At 33.2% G+C, this 20,254-nt stretch overlaps 1 protein-coding gene across 1 annotated transcript in view; it reads left to right on the forward strand.

Annotated features, from left to right (window-relative positions):
• Positions 1 to 20,254, forward strand: part of LOC129216396 (electron transfer flavoprotein subunit alpha, mitochondrial-like) — a 73,385-nt gene that overhangs the window by 1,713 nt on the left and 51,418 nt on the right. The window contains exons 2-7 of the mRNA XM_054850610.1: positions 3,910 to 4,065; positions 4,275 to 4,356; positions 8,193 to 8,275; positions 9,385 to 9,484; positions 11,262 to 11,372; positions 16,338 to 16,442. Coding sequence (XP_054706585.1) covers positions 3,910 to 4,065; positions 4,275 to 4,356; positions 8,193 to 8,275; positions 9,385 to 9,484; positions 11,262 to 11,372; positions 16,338 to 16,442 — 637 coding nt within the window. The remainder of the gene's footprint in view (positions 1 to 3,909; positions 4,066 to 4,274; positions 4,357 to 8,192; positions 8,276 to 9,384; positions 9,485 to 11,261; positions 11,373 to 16,337; positions 16,443 to 20,254) is intronic.

The raw sequence follows: 20,254 nt of genomic DNA on the forward strand, positions 1-20,254 counted from the left end.
CTGTGTGAAACGATTTTTATTTAGCGCTCCCGATTTGTGGACAAGGACATATGTTGGTTGCTTGTGTATACAAAATGCTTGAAGTACTTGCAGAACAATTCTGGTCAAATGATTTTAAGTTGCAGAACATCATCAAGTATTCTGCTTTGGGGTCTATATCTGTTTATCTGCCTAGTTATATTTGTCTATCAATGTAATTATCTCTCTTTACTTATTTATATCAATCAATATCTAGCTGTCTGCCTTAGTCAGGTGCAAAATTTAATGAAAACCTGGTTCATGAACCATTTCTTCTTATGTCAGGCACTCGCTCCTCTCCCTCTTACACATCAGGGAAAGTTTAAAATGAGAGTCCTGGTCTACTATCTGATAAACATATAGATTAGAAAGAAATAAGCAACCTACTGTTTTTAATTACTCATGTAAGTTTTGAAGAGGTTATGGTTAAAATCAGCATTCATTTGATTTATAAAATGCAACATGATTTAGCTTAATTCCTAGATGGAAAAATTGAATGTTTCCTGGAATGGTAAATAATACCAACTTGAATCAAGTAAGATTTAAATTTATTTTTGTGTACCTATTGATAAGCTTAATTAAAATGGAAGGGGTTTGGGACATAATCTGGTATCAGCAAAGAATGAAAAGGTGAATCGCAGAGCTGAAGCAAATGTGGGGGACTATGATACTTCGTACATGTAAATTAAGGGAACCAGTTGTCCTCTAATACTTTTTCAGACTTTACTTCAACTCTTTTGGGTCAAGTTTTGCTTGTATTTCAATCATTTCATCAGGGCTGTTGCTAGGTCAAAAAACTGGGGGAGTGTACGGATTTGGCGGCCCCTTAATTGTTTCTAACTCATGTTCCAATATGCCGAGAGAGAGAGAGATTTAGCTTCTGGTTTAGCTGGGATAGTCATATTACTAGACCTTAGTACTAGCAATATAAATTTAATTGTACAGATAATATTCACCCAGAAATAGGGGGTGTCAGAGGGCTATCTCCTGGCATTTTTTCGAAATCGAAGATATAAAAACCCAGTTTTAGACTATATTTTAACCTGGGGAGGAAAGGGAGATTATGTCTAGGATAGCCTCTCCCGAGAATTTGTACCCAAATTTAACTCCCAAAACACAAGTGTACGTTTATGTTTAATTATGTTCAAGAAAGGGGGCCCGGAGGCTCTCCTCCAGGAATTTTTCAAGATTGTTATTTGAAAAACATTGTTTTAGACGATCTATGGTGATGTTAAGGGCGGAAGAGACTTAGGGTCATCCCCGATTATATTTTTCAAATTTCCAACTCCAAGCACACAATTGTGAATTATTTCTGATTGTGACAGGTAAGGGGGGTTCGGAGGCCCTCCCCCGGGCAAAATTTGAAAATAAAGTTCGAAAAATGCAGTTTTAGACGATTTATGGTGATATTAAGGCGAAGAGAGATGCCCCCCCCCCCCAGAAATGTTTTGAAATTGAAACCTTAAAAACGTATTATAAATATTTTTTGTTAAAATTGAGTGCTCCGCCAGTTTCTTGAAATTAAAGCTCCGAAAATGTAATTTAAACCAACCTTCGATGGGAAGGAGGGTGGAGTTTTGAAGAGGCTCACGCACAGAAATGTTTCGTAATTGAAGCACTGAAAGTGAGCGTTAAGACATTTTTCAATGATATTGGTGAGAGAGAAAGGGGCATTCGCTTCAAAAAATTTTGATATGTAGAAAACAGTTTTAGAAGATATTTTTTAAGGTTTATGGGTGGAGAGATTCGGAGTCCTCCCCTGACAAATTTTCAAAATTGAAATTCAATTAACGCAATCGTAGGGGCTTTTCAATACTGTTAGAGAGGTAGGGGGTTTGGGAGATTTCCTCGAAAATTTTTCTGAATTGAAGCCTTAACAATGAAATTTTTAAGGATTTTTTAGTAATATTAGGAGGAGGACCTCAGGGAGACTCATGGTTTTTTTTTTTATTATTATTTAAGTCCGATAGACGGAATTTATTCGACCATGAAGGATTAATTGAAAGGGCATTTTTGAGGGTTACGTTGGGAGCACACTCATGGTTTTTAGAATATGCAGTCCTAAATACTCATGTGTAGGGCATTTTTAATGACATTAGGGCAAAAGATTGGGTTTATGAACGTATTTCCGGAATTTTTTCAAAATCTTAAGTTTTAAAAACTCACTTAAAAGGCAGCTTTGGGTATGTAAAACAAAGAGTTAGGAGTTCCCCACTTTTCCCTCAGCTTGGCTATGTCCCTATCTTCATTTCAAATTTTAATTGTTGATAAACATACTGTGGTAATACTGTTATCCAATTTTCCTTTGCCGAACACGATTATTTGCTTGGAATTTCCATAGTAAAATTTTCAATTTCCAGCCTAATATTTTTTTTTCTTGAAATACAAGCGTCTGTGGCCCCAGAAAAAGAACTTTTAACAATTTGAACTGATGTGATAATTTCCTGTGATACCTTAGGTCTTATTTATTCCATTTCATTTTATTTTAAATGTGCCTCCTGCATCTCTTGATCAAGCTTTAATTTACTCACGATTTTTACGTTCAAACAATTTGAACTTCTGGTGTGAGTATTCATTACAATACTGTCAGCCCCGCTTAATTGAATATCGTTGTTCCAAGAAATGTTATTTGATAAAGCAGGGTATTCGATCAAGCGGGGAAATTTTATTTACCTTTCTAAATAGACAACATTTGTCTTAAAACGTAATTACTAATAATAAATCGATAGCTATATAAAGGAAATAGTTAATAGCTAAAAAACTTTTTAAATAAACTAAATTTAACAACAAAATAGTTCAATAATTAGTACAATACATTACAAGTATGTATGGAAATTATAAAAAGTAACCTACAACTTGAGTTAAGAAATCTTTGCTGTGGCACCTTTTTGCAATACGTTATTTTTTGAAAAATTCCATAATAGGGGCTCGCTCAAGGTCTTTTTGGGAAAAGTTTTCTAACTCCCCTTTTCTTCTCCTTGTCTACCGTATCTTACATTTAATATTTATCAATTTCTCATTGTCTAAAGTGTGTATATTTATTTGCCTTATTTAAATTAATTATGGACTGCACTTTTCTTTTCTTTTTTTTTAATAACAAAGGCAAAAGAAATTTAAAAGAAAAGTGGAAACGTTTTGATCGAATATGAATATTGTTTTTTCGCCTTCAATGACCAATCATTGTTATTACTTAATTTCTTTCAAATTTATTCAAAAATTTTCTCAACAAAAATATTTGCTAAAGCTGATTATATTATTCGATTTTCCGGGGAAATAATTTGATAAAGTGGGGATCCATTGCGTCTATGGGGAAATATTCGGTTCCAGGAGGTTTTATTCTTGTAAGCAAGGTATTCGTATATCCATTACCCGATTAAGCGGGGCTGACAGTACTTTAAATTTCTCTTTTACTTTAATAACTAAAGTACTTTAATTTGAGCCGAGCTCATAGTTTCCGATTAGGCAGACATACCCACTCTGTGGCCTAGTGAATAGTTTACTGAATACTCTTTTTTTGCGTTAAAAAAGGTTTGAAGCTTACATTTCTACAGCCCTTACTTAGATAATCCTAATAAAAGAGAATCATGGCTGTTCTAAAATTGTGTTTTAAGATTACAATTCCTATTCAAATTTTACAGGAAAGATACTTTTTGTCACGATTATTTCAATTGTTCATTTATAACTACTATTTTGATTTTTTTCAAACAACGAAGAGTTTGCCTTTTTCTTTGATTGTTGCATCGCTAAAAGGAAATTGGCGGCCCCACTTCTGAAAAACTGGGAGGGTGAAGCACCCCCCCCCTTGACGTCGGCCCTGCATTTCATGCACTGGTATATTTTAAATAACCACGCCAGGCTTTTTCATTAAATATGTCTGCTTTTATTTTTCAGTGTAGTTTATCTGTGATACGAAGACTGAAAAGTACCCTGGTAATTGCTGAGCATAGTGATGGAAAAGTTGTGCCAATAACTTTAAACGCAATTACTGCTGCTAAACAATTAGGTAATGAAGTTACGCTTCTAGTAGCTGGAACTAAAACTGCACCGGTAAGTTTTTGCGGACTTGCCTTAATACATTTTCTAGAGTTTAATTAACACCAAACCTTACTGTTAAAGTTATACTTTAAATATTTTTCATCTCCATATTATTTGCTATAACATTGTAATAAGAAGTGACGAAATTATTTACCTTCAATATTAAGTTGCTTATTTATGTAACGAAGAATTGAATCTTGAAAATTTTGAACTATTTTTAGATTGTGTCTGAACTTGCAAAGGCTGAGGGAGTTACTAAGATACTGGCTGCTGAAAATGAAGCATTTAAAGGATTATTACCTGGTACATTCTTTTTAAAGATTTGTATTTATTTTGAAGAACTATACTGAATACATTTCATATGTGTTGAAGATGAATTTTATTTCTTATCTATTATTATTTCTAATTGCAGTACAGATGTCATAAAAATGCTCTTTGGCTATACAGTAGACCCTCGTTTCATGAAGGTTTATTTTATTTAGATTTGATTATACTCAATGTAAGATTTGATACCAATATTCTATTTGACGAGTTTTGATTTTACACGGATGAGGCATTGCAAGTGTATTTATTAGCCCAGTCAATAAAGGTAAAAAAAAAGGCTTTGTCGCAACTAATTTAGGGAAAGCTGAATTTTTGCAGGATGTTAGCAAATAAAGTATACACTAAAAAAATACAAAGTCCCGACTCCCACCCCTCTTGCTTTCTCCCCCACCCCCCTCCGAAACATTGCAAGAGCAGTACTATAATTATACTTTTTCGTGTCGCAACTAATTAGGGGAAAGCTGATTTTTGGCAGGATGTTAGTATATAAAGTATACACTAAAAAGCCACAAAGTCCCGACCCCCATCCCTCTTGCTTTCCCCCCACCCCCTCCGAAACATTGCAATAGCAGTACTATGATTATACATTTTTTGTGTCGCAACTAATTAGGGGAAAGCTGAATTTTGGCAGGACGTTAGTAAATAAAGAAAACACTAAAAAAAAAAAACAAAATCCCGACCCTTACCCCTCGTGCCCCCCCCCCCCCCCACTCTCTGAAATACTTAGACCATCAAGAGCAGTACTATGATATTCGCTTTTCTTTTCACAACCAATTAAGAGAAAGCTGAATTTTTGCACGATGTTAGTACATAAAGTGTACACTAAAACCTAGACAGCTCAACCCCAACCCCTCTTGCTGCTCCCTCCCCTCCTTCCAAAACATTGCACACTGATCAGTTCAGTACTATGATTATACGCATACAGCTTGAAAATTTATGATGTTACCGGGATGTTCCTTTTTTTATTTAACTCCTAACAATATTATAAACCAGTGGTGCCCAACCGCCCAGGTGCCGTATCCGGCCCGCGAAGCTGATCCGTGTTGCCTGTTGTTTTATGAAATGTTACAACTCAAAGAGCACGATTAATGACAATGTTACAAATTGTTAACCAAACGTTTAGAAATTGGTTTCTGAAAACGTTGGGGACCACTGTTATACACAAATAACGAAACATACACTGTTTATGTAGATAGCCTCAATTTCACCATTTTTACTAACTTAATCATATGTTAAATCTCACAACAAAAACCAAAAAGTAACTTCAACTAATTAATAGCTTTTTATCATTACGTCTTGGAAAGAAATGTTTTGAACAAAATTTATAGATAATAATATGATAATAGTCATTTTCTTGAAATGGATCAACAATGTAATAAGGGGCCATCTTCTAATATTTCGTTGGTTTGGTCCGAAATATTGTTATAGTGCATTCCACTACAGTGTCCACACATAGATGTGCAATCGAACCTAGCTTTACGACAGATACAGTTTGAAATACAATGCAACCTGTTTTTCAGAAACCAGTTGCTACATAGTCCTTGAGTTGTAACATTTCGCAAAACAACGGTTCACACTGATCAGTTTCATGGACCGGATATGACCCGTGGGACGTAGGTTGGACACCACTGGTTTATAATATTGTAAGAAGTGAAATAAAAAAAGGAATACTCCAGTATCATCATTAGTTTTCGAGCTGTAAGCGTATAATCATAATACTGCTATTGCAATGTTTCGGACGGTGTGGGGGGGGGAAGCAATAGGGGTAGGGACTTTGTGTTTTTTTAGTGTATACATAGTATACCAACATCTTGAAAAAAAAAATCAGCTTTCCCCGTTTAGTTGCAACATGAAAAGCGTATAATCATAGTACCGTTCTTGCAATGTTTCGGTGGGGGGGAGAGGGGTGCAGGTCGGGACTTTGTACTTTTTTAAGGAATACATTACGTACTAACATCCTGCCAAAATTCAGCTTTCTCTTAATTAGTTGTGACACAAAAAGTGTACAATCATAGTACTGTTCTTGCAATATTTCGGAGGGGGTGGAGGGAAAGCAAGAGGGGTGGGGGTCGGGATTTCGTGGCTTTTTAGTGTATACTTTATGTACTAACATCCAGCCAAAATTCAGCTTTCACCTAATTAGTTGCGACAGGAAAAGTAATATCATAGTACTGCTCTTGCAATGTTTCGGAGGGGAGGTGGGGGAGAAAGCAAGAAGAGTGGGGGTCGGGACTTTGTACTTTTTTAAAAAATACATTATGTACTAACATCCTGCCAAAATTCAGCTTTCCTCTAATTAGTTGCGACACAAAAAGCGTATAATCATAGTACCGCTATTGAAATGTTTTGGAAGGGGTGGGGGGTGGGACTTTGTGGCTTTTTAGTGTGTACTTTGTGTACTAACATCCTGCCAAAATTCAGCTTTCCCCTAATTAGTTGCAACAGGAAAAGCGTATAATCATAGTACTGCTCTTGAAATGTTTCGGAGGGGGTGGGGGAGAAAGCAAGAGGGGTGGGAGTCAGGACTTTGTATTTTTTTAGCGTATACTTTATGTATTAACAACCTGCAAAAATTTAGCTTTCCCTAAATTAGTTGCGACACGAAACCTTTATTGACTGGGCTATATGCAAAATTTTCCATTCTTTCAAATTCCAAACTTCAAAGATTACAGATAAAACGTAATTTTAACTGCATTTTAATTTTAATAAACTGCATTTTAAAGTGCTAATAAGCGAACTTTGGCCACTGGGTACATTTATTTTTATTTTTTTTGTGATTGGTTTCAGAGCTCTTTCCAGGAGAAAGTCATTGAACTCGAACAATTTAGAGCTCACTGAAAAAAGAACTCTTGGAAGTGACAAAGGAGAACAAAACCAACAAAGATACTGCTATTGATGATTCACAATCAAAAGCTTTCTCACTGCAAATTTTGAATCATTCCTTGACAATGACAAATGAATTTTGAATCATTCCTTGACAATGACAAATGAATTTTGAATCATTCCTTGACAATGACAAATGATTTTTCTGATTTGTTAGGAAAGGAGGATTCGGTCATGGAAATGATAAGAGTGATCGTGGAAGCATCGACAAAGAACTACACCGAAAAAAAAATTGATAACTGCCAAAAGAATGTCATAACCAGCTCTTTTTAAAAAAAATATAAGTTAATTCACGTTTTCTTTATCCATGGTGTACATATGTTTCGAAATAAGTACATGTTAAAGTTATTTTGTATTATGTCACTAGAATGGAGTTTTTTTTCCTCTCTGGAACCTAACCCCTATTTTAACAAGAACAGTAACTCTTAATTTATGCAACATTTACGTGTAACATTACCTCTGTCTAAAACAAGGGCCTACTGTATTTAAAATTGTGTCTATTTGCAATGTTTTTACTTTCTTCTATATGTAACAGATAGAATTGGATTCCTAAAAAATTTTGAAGTTAGACGAGTTTTTGATTTTTTAAGAAATAATAATAATAGTAAATAAAAAAAGCTGAAGAATTTTTCTCTGAAAGAAAAAATTGAAATTTTTGCTTTTGTTTATAATTTCCAGGATCTCCAAAGGATTTAGCTAAAATGTTACACTATCAAGTTTGGTGAGAATTTATAAAAATCACATAGAAATTGAGAAATATGCCACTGAATGTGGAACATTTTCCAAAAAGGCAGAAGCAGTGAATATGACATCTTTTGCCTTACTGCTTTGCTTTAGATTTCAAATTTTGATGCATTCTTTATTGTTCTTGTTCTTAAGTTGTTTAGATTTTTAAATTAAAAAAATAATAATCCCATTGAAATACATTTTAGAGGCATTGACTCCGTTAATACTAGAAACACAGAAACAGTTCAACTTTACTCACATTCTTGCTGGTGCATCAGCATTTGGAAAGGTAATTAATTTTAGAATATTATTTTTGCTTATTTGTTCAAAAAAAAAAAAAAAAAAATTACAGTGATCTTTATTGACAGCAGACAAAATTCTTTTTCACATGTTGATTTTTGGAGCAGAAACATTTTTGTGAGGAAGATTTATAAAGGTAATTATTGTGGTGTGAAAAATAAAATAGATGCTAGGGCAAAAGACCTGCGAAAATGCAGCAAATTCATTGCTATATAGGCTATTCAAACCCCAAACATTCTTTTTTTTTTAATCCAAACTGCACTAAGAATTATGTTTTCAGTAAGAAAAAAAAACATTCTGACAGTCTATTTCTGGCAATGAATGAAAGATAAAATGTGCTGAATACTTTTTGAAGAATTGAAGATGGAAATCAGTTCTTGCATATTAATTCTTTTTTTTCCGCTACTTAGTTTGTTCTTTTCTGTTGGCAAAAGTTTTAAAATATATTATCATATTCATCTACAATTATGTCAAATTAATTTTAAAATGTAGGCTCTTCTTTTGCATGATTTAGTCTGGTTTTCAAATTAGAAGTCCATGACCGATGTTGAAATATCTCATTTAATAGCAAAACAAGATAAAAACTTTTTACATGAATTTTAAAATAAGACTGCATTTCCCCCCCAGTGCCAAAGAAGTTTTTGATTTTTTTTTTTTTAATCACTACACCTTTGTTTTTAATCTGTTTGCTGATGTGAGAACATTGCTTTCTTGTAAAAGGCTTGAAAATTTATTGGCTTTTGTGGTCATTTAATTTGTTCTTGTGGCATTGATGCAATCAAAAAAAAAAAAAAAAAAAAAAAGATTAATGGGTAGTTATATCAGTCATTATAATAAATTATTGAAATGATTGTTTTCCTTGACTTTAACAAGTTATAAAATTTAAGTATGACGTCAAATATATTCATAAAAAAAGATCTTCGTTCCTTCAAATAAAATTTGGAGACATTTTGAAGGGATAAAACTTTTATTTTTGACTATCCTTGATTCTGTTGTTACAGGGATTATATTGTAGTTTGCCCTGAGCATAAATATTAATTTATACATGTTTGCTAAACTCTAACTACATCTATTAAGCTGAATTTATGCTTATTTTAGAACTTAATCCCAAGAGTTGCTGCAAAATTAGATGTATCTCCAATCTCTGAAATTACTAGCATTAAAGATACAGAAACTTTTGTCCGAACCATTTATGCAGGTATGTTTATGTTTATTTGAAATGGTTGTAGAGATACATATGACATTTCATGGGAAATTTGATGATGAAACTGTGGGATCAAATCTTAAGCATTCGTTATAGTCTAATGTCAGTTATGCCTCATAAAGTATTTTGTTTGAAATAATTTTATTCATCCTGTGATGTCATCATTGCAAGATAGTGATTGCACTGTACAATTGATGAAAGTTTTTGATTATAATTTATTATTGAGGCATCTTATGATAAATTTTGCTGAATTTACTCAATTTTCTGTTACTATTGTTATTCCAATTAAAATACGATATTTTGTGTGCAATGATTTTTTTTCTCGCTTTTCCAAAGTGAAAAAAAACAGACAACCTGGTGTTAAATGATTGAAAAAAAAATGCTTTTCCTCATTTAGTTGCAAATAAAGCTGGAAAAATAGAAAGGTTAACAAATTAAATGTGCATTCACCAAATTACTAATTATTTTTATAAATTCTGAGTTAAAGCTCTTTGAATTTTTTCCCCAACACAACATCCCCAAAACAATTTTAAAGGAAGCATATTGCCATTCATCTTCTAACGTTTATACACATAGCCTGGAATTTGGTTTTTATATCTTCAAGGCCAAAAAATTTCTCGAGGCAGCCACCAAACCCTGACATATATCTCCTAACGTAACTAAAGATGCGTTTTTAAGACTTCAATTTCAAAAAAAATCAAGAAAAGGCTACTCATTACTCAAACGTTTTGCTCTTTTTTCTCTTTCATAAAACAATGAAGAAAAGAACCCATCAAATGCCATAGCCATTTAGGAACATATTCTTTTTTTTTTATAAAAAAAATTGTTGTTGAAATGTTTACGTTAATGAGTTTTTGCAATCTAGATTTTTGCAAAATATTTTAAGTTTTTGGTGCTATTTAGCTACTATTTGTATTAAATGTTGTTTGCATTTCAAATAAAATTTGATAAAATTTTGCTTTTTAATTTCTTCTAGCCTTATTACATTTATTCTTTAAAAACTTTAAAACTAATTTTCATGCAATCAGAAATATTGTGAATGCAGCATCTCTCTTTCTTTTCTGTATCCCATCAATCCTGTGTTACTACCCAAGAGCCACCTGCAGCTCTTCCTACAATTTTTTTTTTTTAATTTTATTATGAAAATTATTCCTTTAAGTTGACATTTTTTTGTTTTTTAATTGTTTTTGAGCGTACATTTTTCATTTTTTAATTATTTTGGCAACAGGGGAAAAACAAACCTTTTTTTCCTTCTTGGAAGCGATTACAGATTTTCTTTAAAGGGAAAACTATATTGACTGCTTTGTTTAAAAGGTGTTACTACTTTATTTGTTCGTTTATTTTTTACGCATCTAATTTTTTAGATGGATAATGTATATTTTATTTCCAAGAATCAGCTTAAAATGTTAAAAAGTTCTGTTTTAAATAATTTGCGATTTTAGCTAATTTTGAGAATATTTATCAGATACTAAAAAGCCAATATTAGTATACGGCGAGAGAAAGAAGACTTGTTTAGTTCAGGACGGATCTTCTTGTTTTAAATAACATTTTATGAAAAGCTTTAGCAATGACATCCTGTTTTGATTTTTATGTTTTAGTGTTCTTGTTTTTTGAGGAAAATGCAATCATAGGCCAAACCATTTGTTACTTGTTATGAGACATGTACCTTTGTGTACAATTTAATATTTTTTCCTAATTTTAGCATATTTATTTAACTTTTTGCTTGTCAATCAGATTTCATTTAGCTTTATTAGTTATACTTTGCTCTTAGGTAATGCTATTCAGACATTGAAATCTAAAGATCCTGTGAAATTAATTACAGTAAGAGGCACAAATTTTGCTGCTTGTAATATAACTGGAGGAAATGCTTCTGAGGAGAAAGGTATTTCTAATTTTTCTCAGTTCTTGCTAACTCTTTATATTTCATACTTATTATTAACATCCTATTGGTATAGATATTTTTTCCAATTTGTATTCTAATGTTTCAAACATAGTAAAATAAAATACAAAACACCTGTAGAGATAACTCAAAACTATCTGCAGGTATGAAAAACAATATACAAAGGATAGATAAATTTTTCAGTATGATGGCTTTGGCTTTCAATCATGTATCAATAAAAGTAATAGGTTTAGTTTTTCACTAATTTATCTGCAAATTTTGAAGATGACCTAAGTTTATAATGATTATTGTATTATGCACATATCTTTAGCAGTAACTGTATCCATTCATAGTGACAGTTCAAGTCAAGTTGAGATCCTAGGCGGTGAAAACTTTGGGGCCCCCTCAGAGCCGGCCTTAAGCCGATTAGAGCAAAAGAGCCCAATGGGGCCCCGTGCCAGCAGGGGCCCCGCTCTAAAAAAAAATTTTTCCTCTTAAAAATAAACAAGAAAATAAAGGAAATAAAAAATTCAAATGAACTTAATTCATATGAATCATAATATGCTTAACTGAAATTTAATTTGGGAGCATGGAGCTACTTACAGTGCGATTAAGGGAGTAGGGAGAATTTCCTGAGGCTTTTAGCATCCCTATTAAAGTTAGCAAATATATGTCCAGAACTACTAGTTTCCAATAAATTTCCAGAAGAAAAAAATAAAACATATACCCAGTTGAACATTTTTAAATCCATATGTAAGGCCGCACCCTCTGTACCCTAAAGCTTCCGGTCAAGAGAAAGGAACTAGGAAGTGGGGAACCAAAATACAAATTTTTAATGATTATCAGCAATTAATACGGTCCGCTATAACGTAAGGGTCAAGGGCCCCTATCCCAGGAACTCACTATCACATGAAAAATGCGGAGATTTACCCGAGACTCCGAAATTTCAGGAATTTCCAATGACTTTTTAATTTATATCTTTTATACATTTACTTTTACTATTTTTTTACTTTCTTTATTTGTGTTGATAAAAAATCTTAAAATTCATCAGCAATGACAGTTTTTTAATACACAATCAACGCTAACGTAGGTGCAATTCTGAAAAATAAATGAATAAATGATAAACTTCAAATACTGCATGCTTAATAAACGTAAAACATCCCCAAAACAATTTTAAAGGAAGCATATTGCCATTCATCTTCTAACGTTTATACACATGGCCTGGAATTTGGTTTTTATATCTTCAAGGCCAAAAAATTTCTCGGGGAAGCCACCAAACCCTGACATATATCTCCTAACGTAACTAAAAATGCGTTTTTTAAGACTTCAATTTCAAAAAAAATCAAGAAAAGGCTACTCATTACTCAAACGTCCACTCTTACCTCAACTTTATCACAAAAAACTGACTAAGATTACATCATTCACTTTTGAATTTCAAAGGATTTCCAAGGGAGGAAGAATCATAAATTTCACGATCCTCCTCCCCTTCTTCTCCTCTAACGTCTCCAAAGGTAGCCTAAAACAGTACTTTTAAGTTTTAAATTTTGAAATATTTCGTGGGGAAGGTCTCTGAAACATTTTCCTAACTAATGACCCCTTTATTTAGCATCAGCACAATAACTTACAATTTCCTTTTTAGAAAATACTACCACGACAAATCTCTCAAACCCTTCCTTCCCCCTTGGATAGCATAAAATTGATTTCAGTTCCGAAAAATTTCCGGGAGGATTCTCCTCCCTTTTCCTCTATTGCTACCAAATAGGGCCTAAAATTGAGTTTTTAACACTTCAATTTTGAAAAATTTTCCAAGAGTCAATGAATCCATTAACATCACCCTGATAGTCTAAAATTGCGACTTAAAGCTCTCAATTATGAAAGTTTTCCGCAGGAGATCACTAAATTCCTTCCTTCTCCATTTTCTTCAAACATCACCTAATTGAGACTAAAATTTTGGACAAAGTTTCTGAGAAGAGCCCCCAATTCCCTACCAAAATACCAAAATTCATATAAACTTATTTGAAGTTTTAAAAAATAATTCAGTAGGCAGGGAAACTCTGCCTGTTCCCATTTCCCTTCATTTTACACAATATTGTCCAAATTTACAATTTTAGATTTCAGCTTTGAAGATTCTTCTGGGGACCTTGGGTAGTTTATCTGACCTATTACTTCCTTCTCCCCTCCATCCCCTAAAACCTCATCTCCGTACCAAAACTGCTTTTTTAAACTTCAATTTCAAAAAATTTCCGATAAGAGCTCTCCCGTTCCCTGAAATTCCGTTCCGCTTCCGACATCCAACAGCAAAGACGTCTGGTTTTTTGCATGTAGTCTAAAATTGCTTTTTCAGAACTTATAGATTTTGGTGCATTTTCCTTTTCCGTCTAAGCTATAAATTGCTCACATAGGCGGCTAGTTCGAAAGGGGGGGGGGGGGCAAGCGCCCGCTCACTTCCAACGGTGAAGGGGCTTGCCCCGTCTCTTCTCAAAATTGTACAAAAATGATCGATGAAAAATGATTTTTTTACTGGGTGGGTTGAGTTATTCAACGAAAATAAAAACTAAAAATTCCAACTAGACTTTTCTCAAGTTATTTCACGACAATCGAACTTTGAATTGGAAGAGCGAAGTCTACGGTGGCCATTTGGACAGGTTTTGGAGGCCATATTTCACATTTTTTTGAGGTAATTTAATCAGTCATGTTAAAATTTCATAATATCGTCCAATTTTACAAAAAAAAAGAAGAAAAAATCAGTATCAGGGGGTCATTTCCTAACCCCCACACTTCATTTGACCCCCTAATTTTCTCGTGCACCAACCGCATGTGATTAGGCATCAAGCTTCACAGAGCTACTTTTCTTATGTTCTTAAAATTTACACTTATTTTTGTGGCCATTCATTCATTCATATCTTAAGAAAAAAAAGAAGCAAAAATCAAAAGTAGAAGTTTGAAGGAAGACGGATAACTGCGGCAGTTTCGAAAAATTGGCCGAATCAGAAAAATCGATCGGCACTTCTCAAATTTGGACAACCATTCTGCAAAGGGCCCCGCCAGATTTCACCAATCGGGTCCCTCATGTGCTAAGGCCGGCTCTGGGCCCCCTCAAACCAGTGATCCTGTTCTGGAGGAGGGAGGGGGGGTGGGGTAATAAAAACTACATCCTCTTGTTGTCTCAAATTTTCATTGAAATGAAATAAGCTTTTTTCTTCTCTGAAACACCAGAATAGGGTTGTTCTGAGATTAAAAAAACACTGGAGGGGGGGGGGGATTTTTCAAAATTGAAGTTTCACAAAAGAACGATTTTGGCTTTAAGGAGGTTTTAGATGTTTTGCGGACTAGTACAACTTTTTTAGTTCAAATTGATTTTCTGCAGGAGAAGAAATGTAAACTTAAAACTGATATTTTTTCTTCTTGTGGTTTATAAAGCTCATGTTTGCGAAAAACTGGAGCATCAAGCATGCACAATAAATAAAAGCATTGGAGGAAAATTTTATCAATTCATTTTAAGTAAGTGGCGTGTGTACACTGTACATGTGTCATTTGAGACAACAAATGTGCAAAAATCTCATTCATTTAGTTTCTGTTTGTAATATCTAACTCAACGCCAACTGCATTCGTGCTTTAGACAGCAGTTGATCTTCAAGACTCTATAGCATCACGGGATCATGCACATCTTAGTCGGCTTATAGTTTTGCCTGCCCGTGCATTCAAAGCAGGCACATGCTTAGATACTTTCCTGCTATGATTTCAAAAGCAAAGAGTTGGATATAAGATTAATCACAAGTTTCCTTTTTTTTTCATATGGAGAACTTCACTTTAATACATGCATGTTCTGGATTACAATATATTTTTGGTTCGGAAACAGAATCTGCTCATTAATTAAGGTGAGCAATGAGTTTTTTTTTTGTTACACATTTTGTATACAATATACATAATTGCATTGAAATCTTCTGACAAATGAGTTATGACCTATTAGTCGATCTTATCTGATTTTAGAGCACCAGAAAAACTCATTTGAAACCATCCACTAAAAATCCTATAAATAAAAACAGACAAGGTTCCAGAATAATCTTGTCTTTATTTACTTATGCTTGATATTCATATCTATTTATCAATTTTTGTACATGTACAAATTACTTATTTTTTATTAAGAGGATTTTTTAATACTAGAATTCAAAGCATTTGCCATCAAATCTTTTGTATCCTTGGCCAACTTTATTTGCACTGTAAGTGTAGTTGTTCAGAGCTTGTTATAATAGTAAGCTTCATTTTTTCCGAAACGTTTTTAATGGGTGCATATTAATTTCGGATTAACTAATTAATATGAAAACTTGAGCACTGCAAAACTAATTTTCATTTCTTGCTATTAATTTGTTGATATAAGTACCAAATACAAAGTGGAGTACATACTGATATGTTACTAGACTGCAGGGGTACAGAAAGAAGATTTGGGGTTAAAGCGCCAATATAAACTCGTTTTTAAGCCATACCACGAATCCAGTACGTTAATGTGTAGATGTAAGACTTTTTTGACAATTTATTAAACTAGTAAATTTTAGCTGTTCTCAGCTCATACTATAAAATAAAAATGATTCAACACTAGAGTACAACCTTGTTTATTCAGTTTAACTGGGACTAACGGCAATCGGGAGGATTGAAAATCCGAATAATCCGTGTAATATGAAATAAGTGAAGCAAATCCATAAATAAGTAGACTTACAGTTCATCATGACAAAACACGTATTTTGTAACAAAATTACATAGAAATGTTTAGAAGGTATTAAAAAATACCAAAACAACTTTTCACAAAATTTCTTGTTTTTGAATTGGTCTGTTGTTCAAACACGTGTGTTGTTTGAATAAAATCATCTAACGTTTTATCATTATACATCATGTTTAATTTTATTAGTTTTGCTTGATTTTTGAAACACTTGCTATGTATAACTTATTTATATGTATTCTGAATTTTAACAGCTCCTTCCTGTGATATAAAAAATGATGTTTCTTCTTGGGTGAGTCAAGAACTGTCTAAAAGTGAGCGTCCAGAGCTCACTAGTGCTAAACGTGTAGTCTCTGGTGGTAAATATACTATTACTTCATTTCTGCTCAATTTTAGATATAAATTTCAAGATTACTTGGCATCATGTTTATATTAATGTTTATTAACTTTTGTATCTTTTTAAAAATTGCAACATTTTGAATAAAATAAAAATACAGTGAACAATTATGTGGCTTTGTTTCATGATCTAAGTTCTACTTTTTTTGAAATCAATAGTTATTTAAGCAAGAAGTTCTGCATATTTAAAGAAGTATCAATATTCATATTCCCAGTGGTTCGAAGTAGCGCGCTACAAGTAGCGACGCTACTGTAGTAGCTACATTTTTTAGTAGTTTGTAGTGTAGTGCACTACTTTTTTAAAAAAGTAGAGTAGCGAGTAGTTCGCTACAAAAAAAAGTAGTTTGTAGCGATTTCTGGAAACTACTTTTGAATAAAGTTTCAAAAAAAAAAAAAAAAACGCATTTTTAATCGAATCTGACTAGTGCAAGTCTTACGCAAGTAAAACTCGCACCTATCAGATTCGTAAGACTGAAAAATACTAGCTGACCTCTGACATATTATTTTGACGCCATACGTTGTATCTGTTTGACGCCATTAGTTTGTTTAGCATAGAAACTTTCACGTTTTCCCAATATTCGCCTTGAAAAAAGTACTCATTTTGTGTATGAAGCACGAGATGATCCAGTGGAAGATCCGAAATTAAAATTCAAAATAGTGTTTTACTTTTTTACAATAGATCAGGCAATTAATGCCTTAGAAAGTAGGTTTGAATTAATGAGTACCCACAGCAGCTTTTTTAAATTTTTATACAATGTGTATGACTTAAGGGATACCCCAAAAGAAGAGTTAATTAAACACTGCAAAGATTTAGAATTAGTGTTGACGGATGGAGATTCACAAGACATAAGTGCAGTGGACTTAGCAGACGAAATAGTGTCAGTTTCCGCCTTATTACGAAAAAGGCAAAGCCCAATTGAAGTTTTGTCGTTAGTTTCAACTCTTGATATCGCACCAAATTTAGCTATTAGTTTGAGAATTTTATTGTCTTTGCCAATAAGTGTGGCAAGTGGAGAGAGGAGTTTCTCAAAACTAAAATTAATAAAAAATTTCTTACGCTCCACAACTCTTCAAGATAGGTTAAATGGTTTAGCTACATTGGCTATTGAACATGAGTTAGCTGAACAAATAGATTTAAAAAAAAATAATCACTAAGTTTGCAGAATTAAAAGTAAGAAAAAAAGCCTTTTAAATGTGTTTATTTAAGGTGCGCAGTAGTAATAATTTAGAGGAGGGGGGGGGGGGGCGGTACACATTGAATTCTAACCTTTGTCCTGGTATTCTTTTTCATTTTTAGTTATTTAACAGACTTGATGCAGACTGAACTTTTATTATAAGTTACTACAAGAAGAGAAACATCGGTAAACAGTAATCTGACTTCTAAAACTTTTGTACAACACGATAAAGTAATTTTCATTAAGCTGTCATGAAAATATGCACCAATACAAAAATTGTTTAATTGCATTCCTACTTTATGATTATTTAAAAAAAAAAAAAAAAGATGAGTTAATGTTTTTAAAATAACGATTCTATTTTTTTCGTCCATTTTAGTATTTTGCTTTGCTGTCACTTTAATTGTCAGTAATGCATAGCACTTCCAAAATCCTGTCTGTTCTCAAGAAATATTGTTAAATTAATTAAATACTATAATTGTTTTTTTCTTCCAATAATTTGATAATCCAGCTATGTTTCGAGGTCTTTAATACAAGACATGTTAATTTGGTGTTTGTTTTGAAGTGCCCTTTTTTTTTGTCTAGTTTAATGTACAGCTTTAATAAATTTGATTTCATTTCATTGTGCTGTTTATTTATTGGCATGATCTATTAAAGGTTTATTGGCATGTATTTACTGTCAATTTATCCCTTTTTATTTTTTCCCGTGGGGAGGGGCGCCGTGGGATATTGCAATTGCGTAGCAAGTAATTATTATATACCACTAAAGTAACGTAAAGTAACAACGTCTAAAAAGCACAAATTCGCAGAATTTGTGCTTTTTAGACGTTGTTACTTTATGTTACTTTACTGTTCAGCACAAAGGTATTTATTTATATTATTTACCACGTTTTAAATAATGATACATATTTGATGGTCCAGTTTTTGAACTTCTGCATGTTGTCGGAATTGGATCGCGCACAGGACTCCTCTCTCTCCCCCACCCCCTTCCTAGATTGAGCATTTTTAAAAAAATGTTCCATGCTATTAAAGAGAAGAAATTAATGCTCCTTAGGGAAACAAAGTAATTTTAATGGGAAAAAATATCGATTGTCGTGAAAAAGTCTTAATTTATTTTCAAAAGAAACTTAAAATTAAATTTTTCTATAGTTACAGATTATTTCTTAGTTAATCACACCCCACACTACACTTCATATTTGTTTTACCCCCACCTCTCCTTTTTTTTTCTTTTTACTTTTACTAGACGATCAAAAAATAAGAAAATACTTAAAATTCTACGCTTCGGAAGCCTCCTCCCTCAGTTAAAATCATTAAAGTGCTCTTCAAATCTCGTTTCACCCTGCTTTTAATATCATACAAATCGTCTAAAAACGACGCTTTGTTGAGGTGCTTAGCGCGAAGTCCTCTTTTAATACATTGAGACGATGCTCCCGTATGCAATCTGAAAATGAAAAAACTATAATTTCAAAAAATTAAGATGAGACCTTTTAACCCTCACCCCAGTCCTTGAAAATGGCTTAAAAACATCGCTTTTTATTACTTCTCTTTTGGAATGTTTCTTGGGGAGATTCAAAGAGCCCTTTCCTGTAATCATGAAAGTTTGTCGGTAACTGCCTTTTGGAACTTCAGTGTCAAAAAATTGGGGTGAAAAGTTTACGTCATCTCAAATCTATTTAAAAAAAAAAAAATCATCGAAGACCCAACCCTTACTCTGAAGTCAACACATTTCGCCTATAATCGTGTTTTTAAGACTTCAGTTTCTTAAAATTCCCCCCTCAAAAGACCCCCTGAAACTTTCCACCGTCTAAACCGCCACAGAGCGTCTAAAACTGCGTTCTTAAGACTATAATTTCAAAAAATTCTCCGAGGGAGAACCCCCAGACCCCTCTAGCAGATACGGGTATTTTTTAAGCGTACCCCCCCCCTATAAATATTTTCTGGTGGCACAGCCCAAGTGCAGGAAAGCCATGGTCGTACTTAGGATTGATGAATTGATGAATACGTGAAGACAACGCGAAACTGCTTTCAAGCATGACCATTTTAGGGGGTGGGGGTGGGGGCTTATCGTTTTTTTTGAAAGAATGTTTTATATTTAAAAAAAAAGAGGAATTACCCAAAAGAAGGGACTATATTTGTAATGCAAAAATTGTAATGTTTGATTTTTTTTACCATGGAGAGGGGCGGCACTTTGGAAATTTGTCCGGGGCGGCAAAACTGCTAGAGCCACCCCTGGAGATGGTGTCCAGGTCCGGAACCCTATCTTGAAGCTCAAAAGCAATCAATTTCTATGAAATATAAGTTCCTTTAAAATTAACTCATATAATGAAAATTTAAGTTTTTCTCTTTTGTTTAAAAGATGCATTTCACCATCTAAATCAATTTTATGTATCTGTATGTCTAGTCTATGTAAAATTTAAATCAAATTACGACTGGATTTATCTCAGTTTCAAGTAGCCGAGTTGCACTTCTTGAATGAAATACTATTTACTGTCAGGAAAGGATTAAAAATTTGAAGGTTGAATTCCTTCCACTTTTAAATTCTTTCTTGCAGGAAATATTCGTGCAAATGGTAAAAAATGTTTGGAATGCCGAATCGTTTCAAT

Source organism: Uloborus diversus, chromosome 2 (genome assembly GCF_026930045.1).
Source record: "Uloborus diversus isolate 005 chromosome 2, Udiv.v.3.1, whole genome shotgun sequence".
NCBI lineage: Eukaryota > Metazoa > Arthropoda > Arachnida > Araneae > Uloboridae > Uloborus > Uloborus diversus.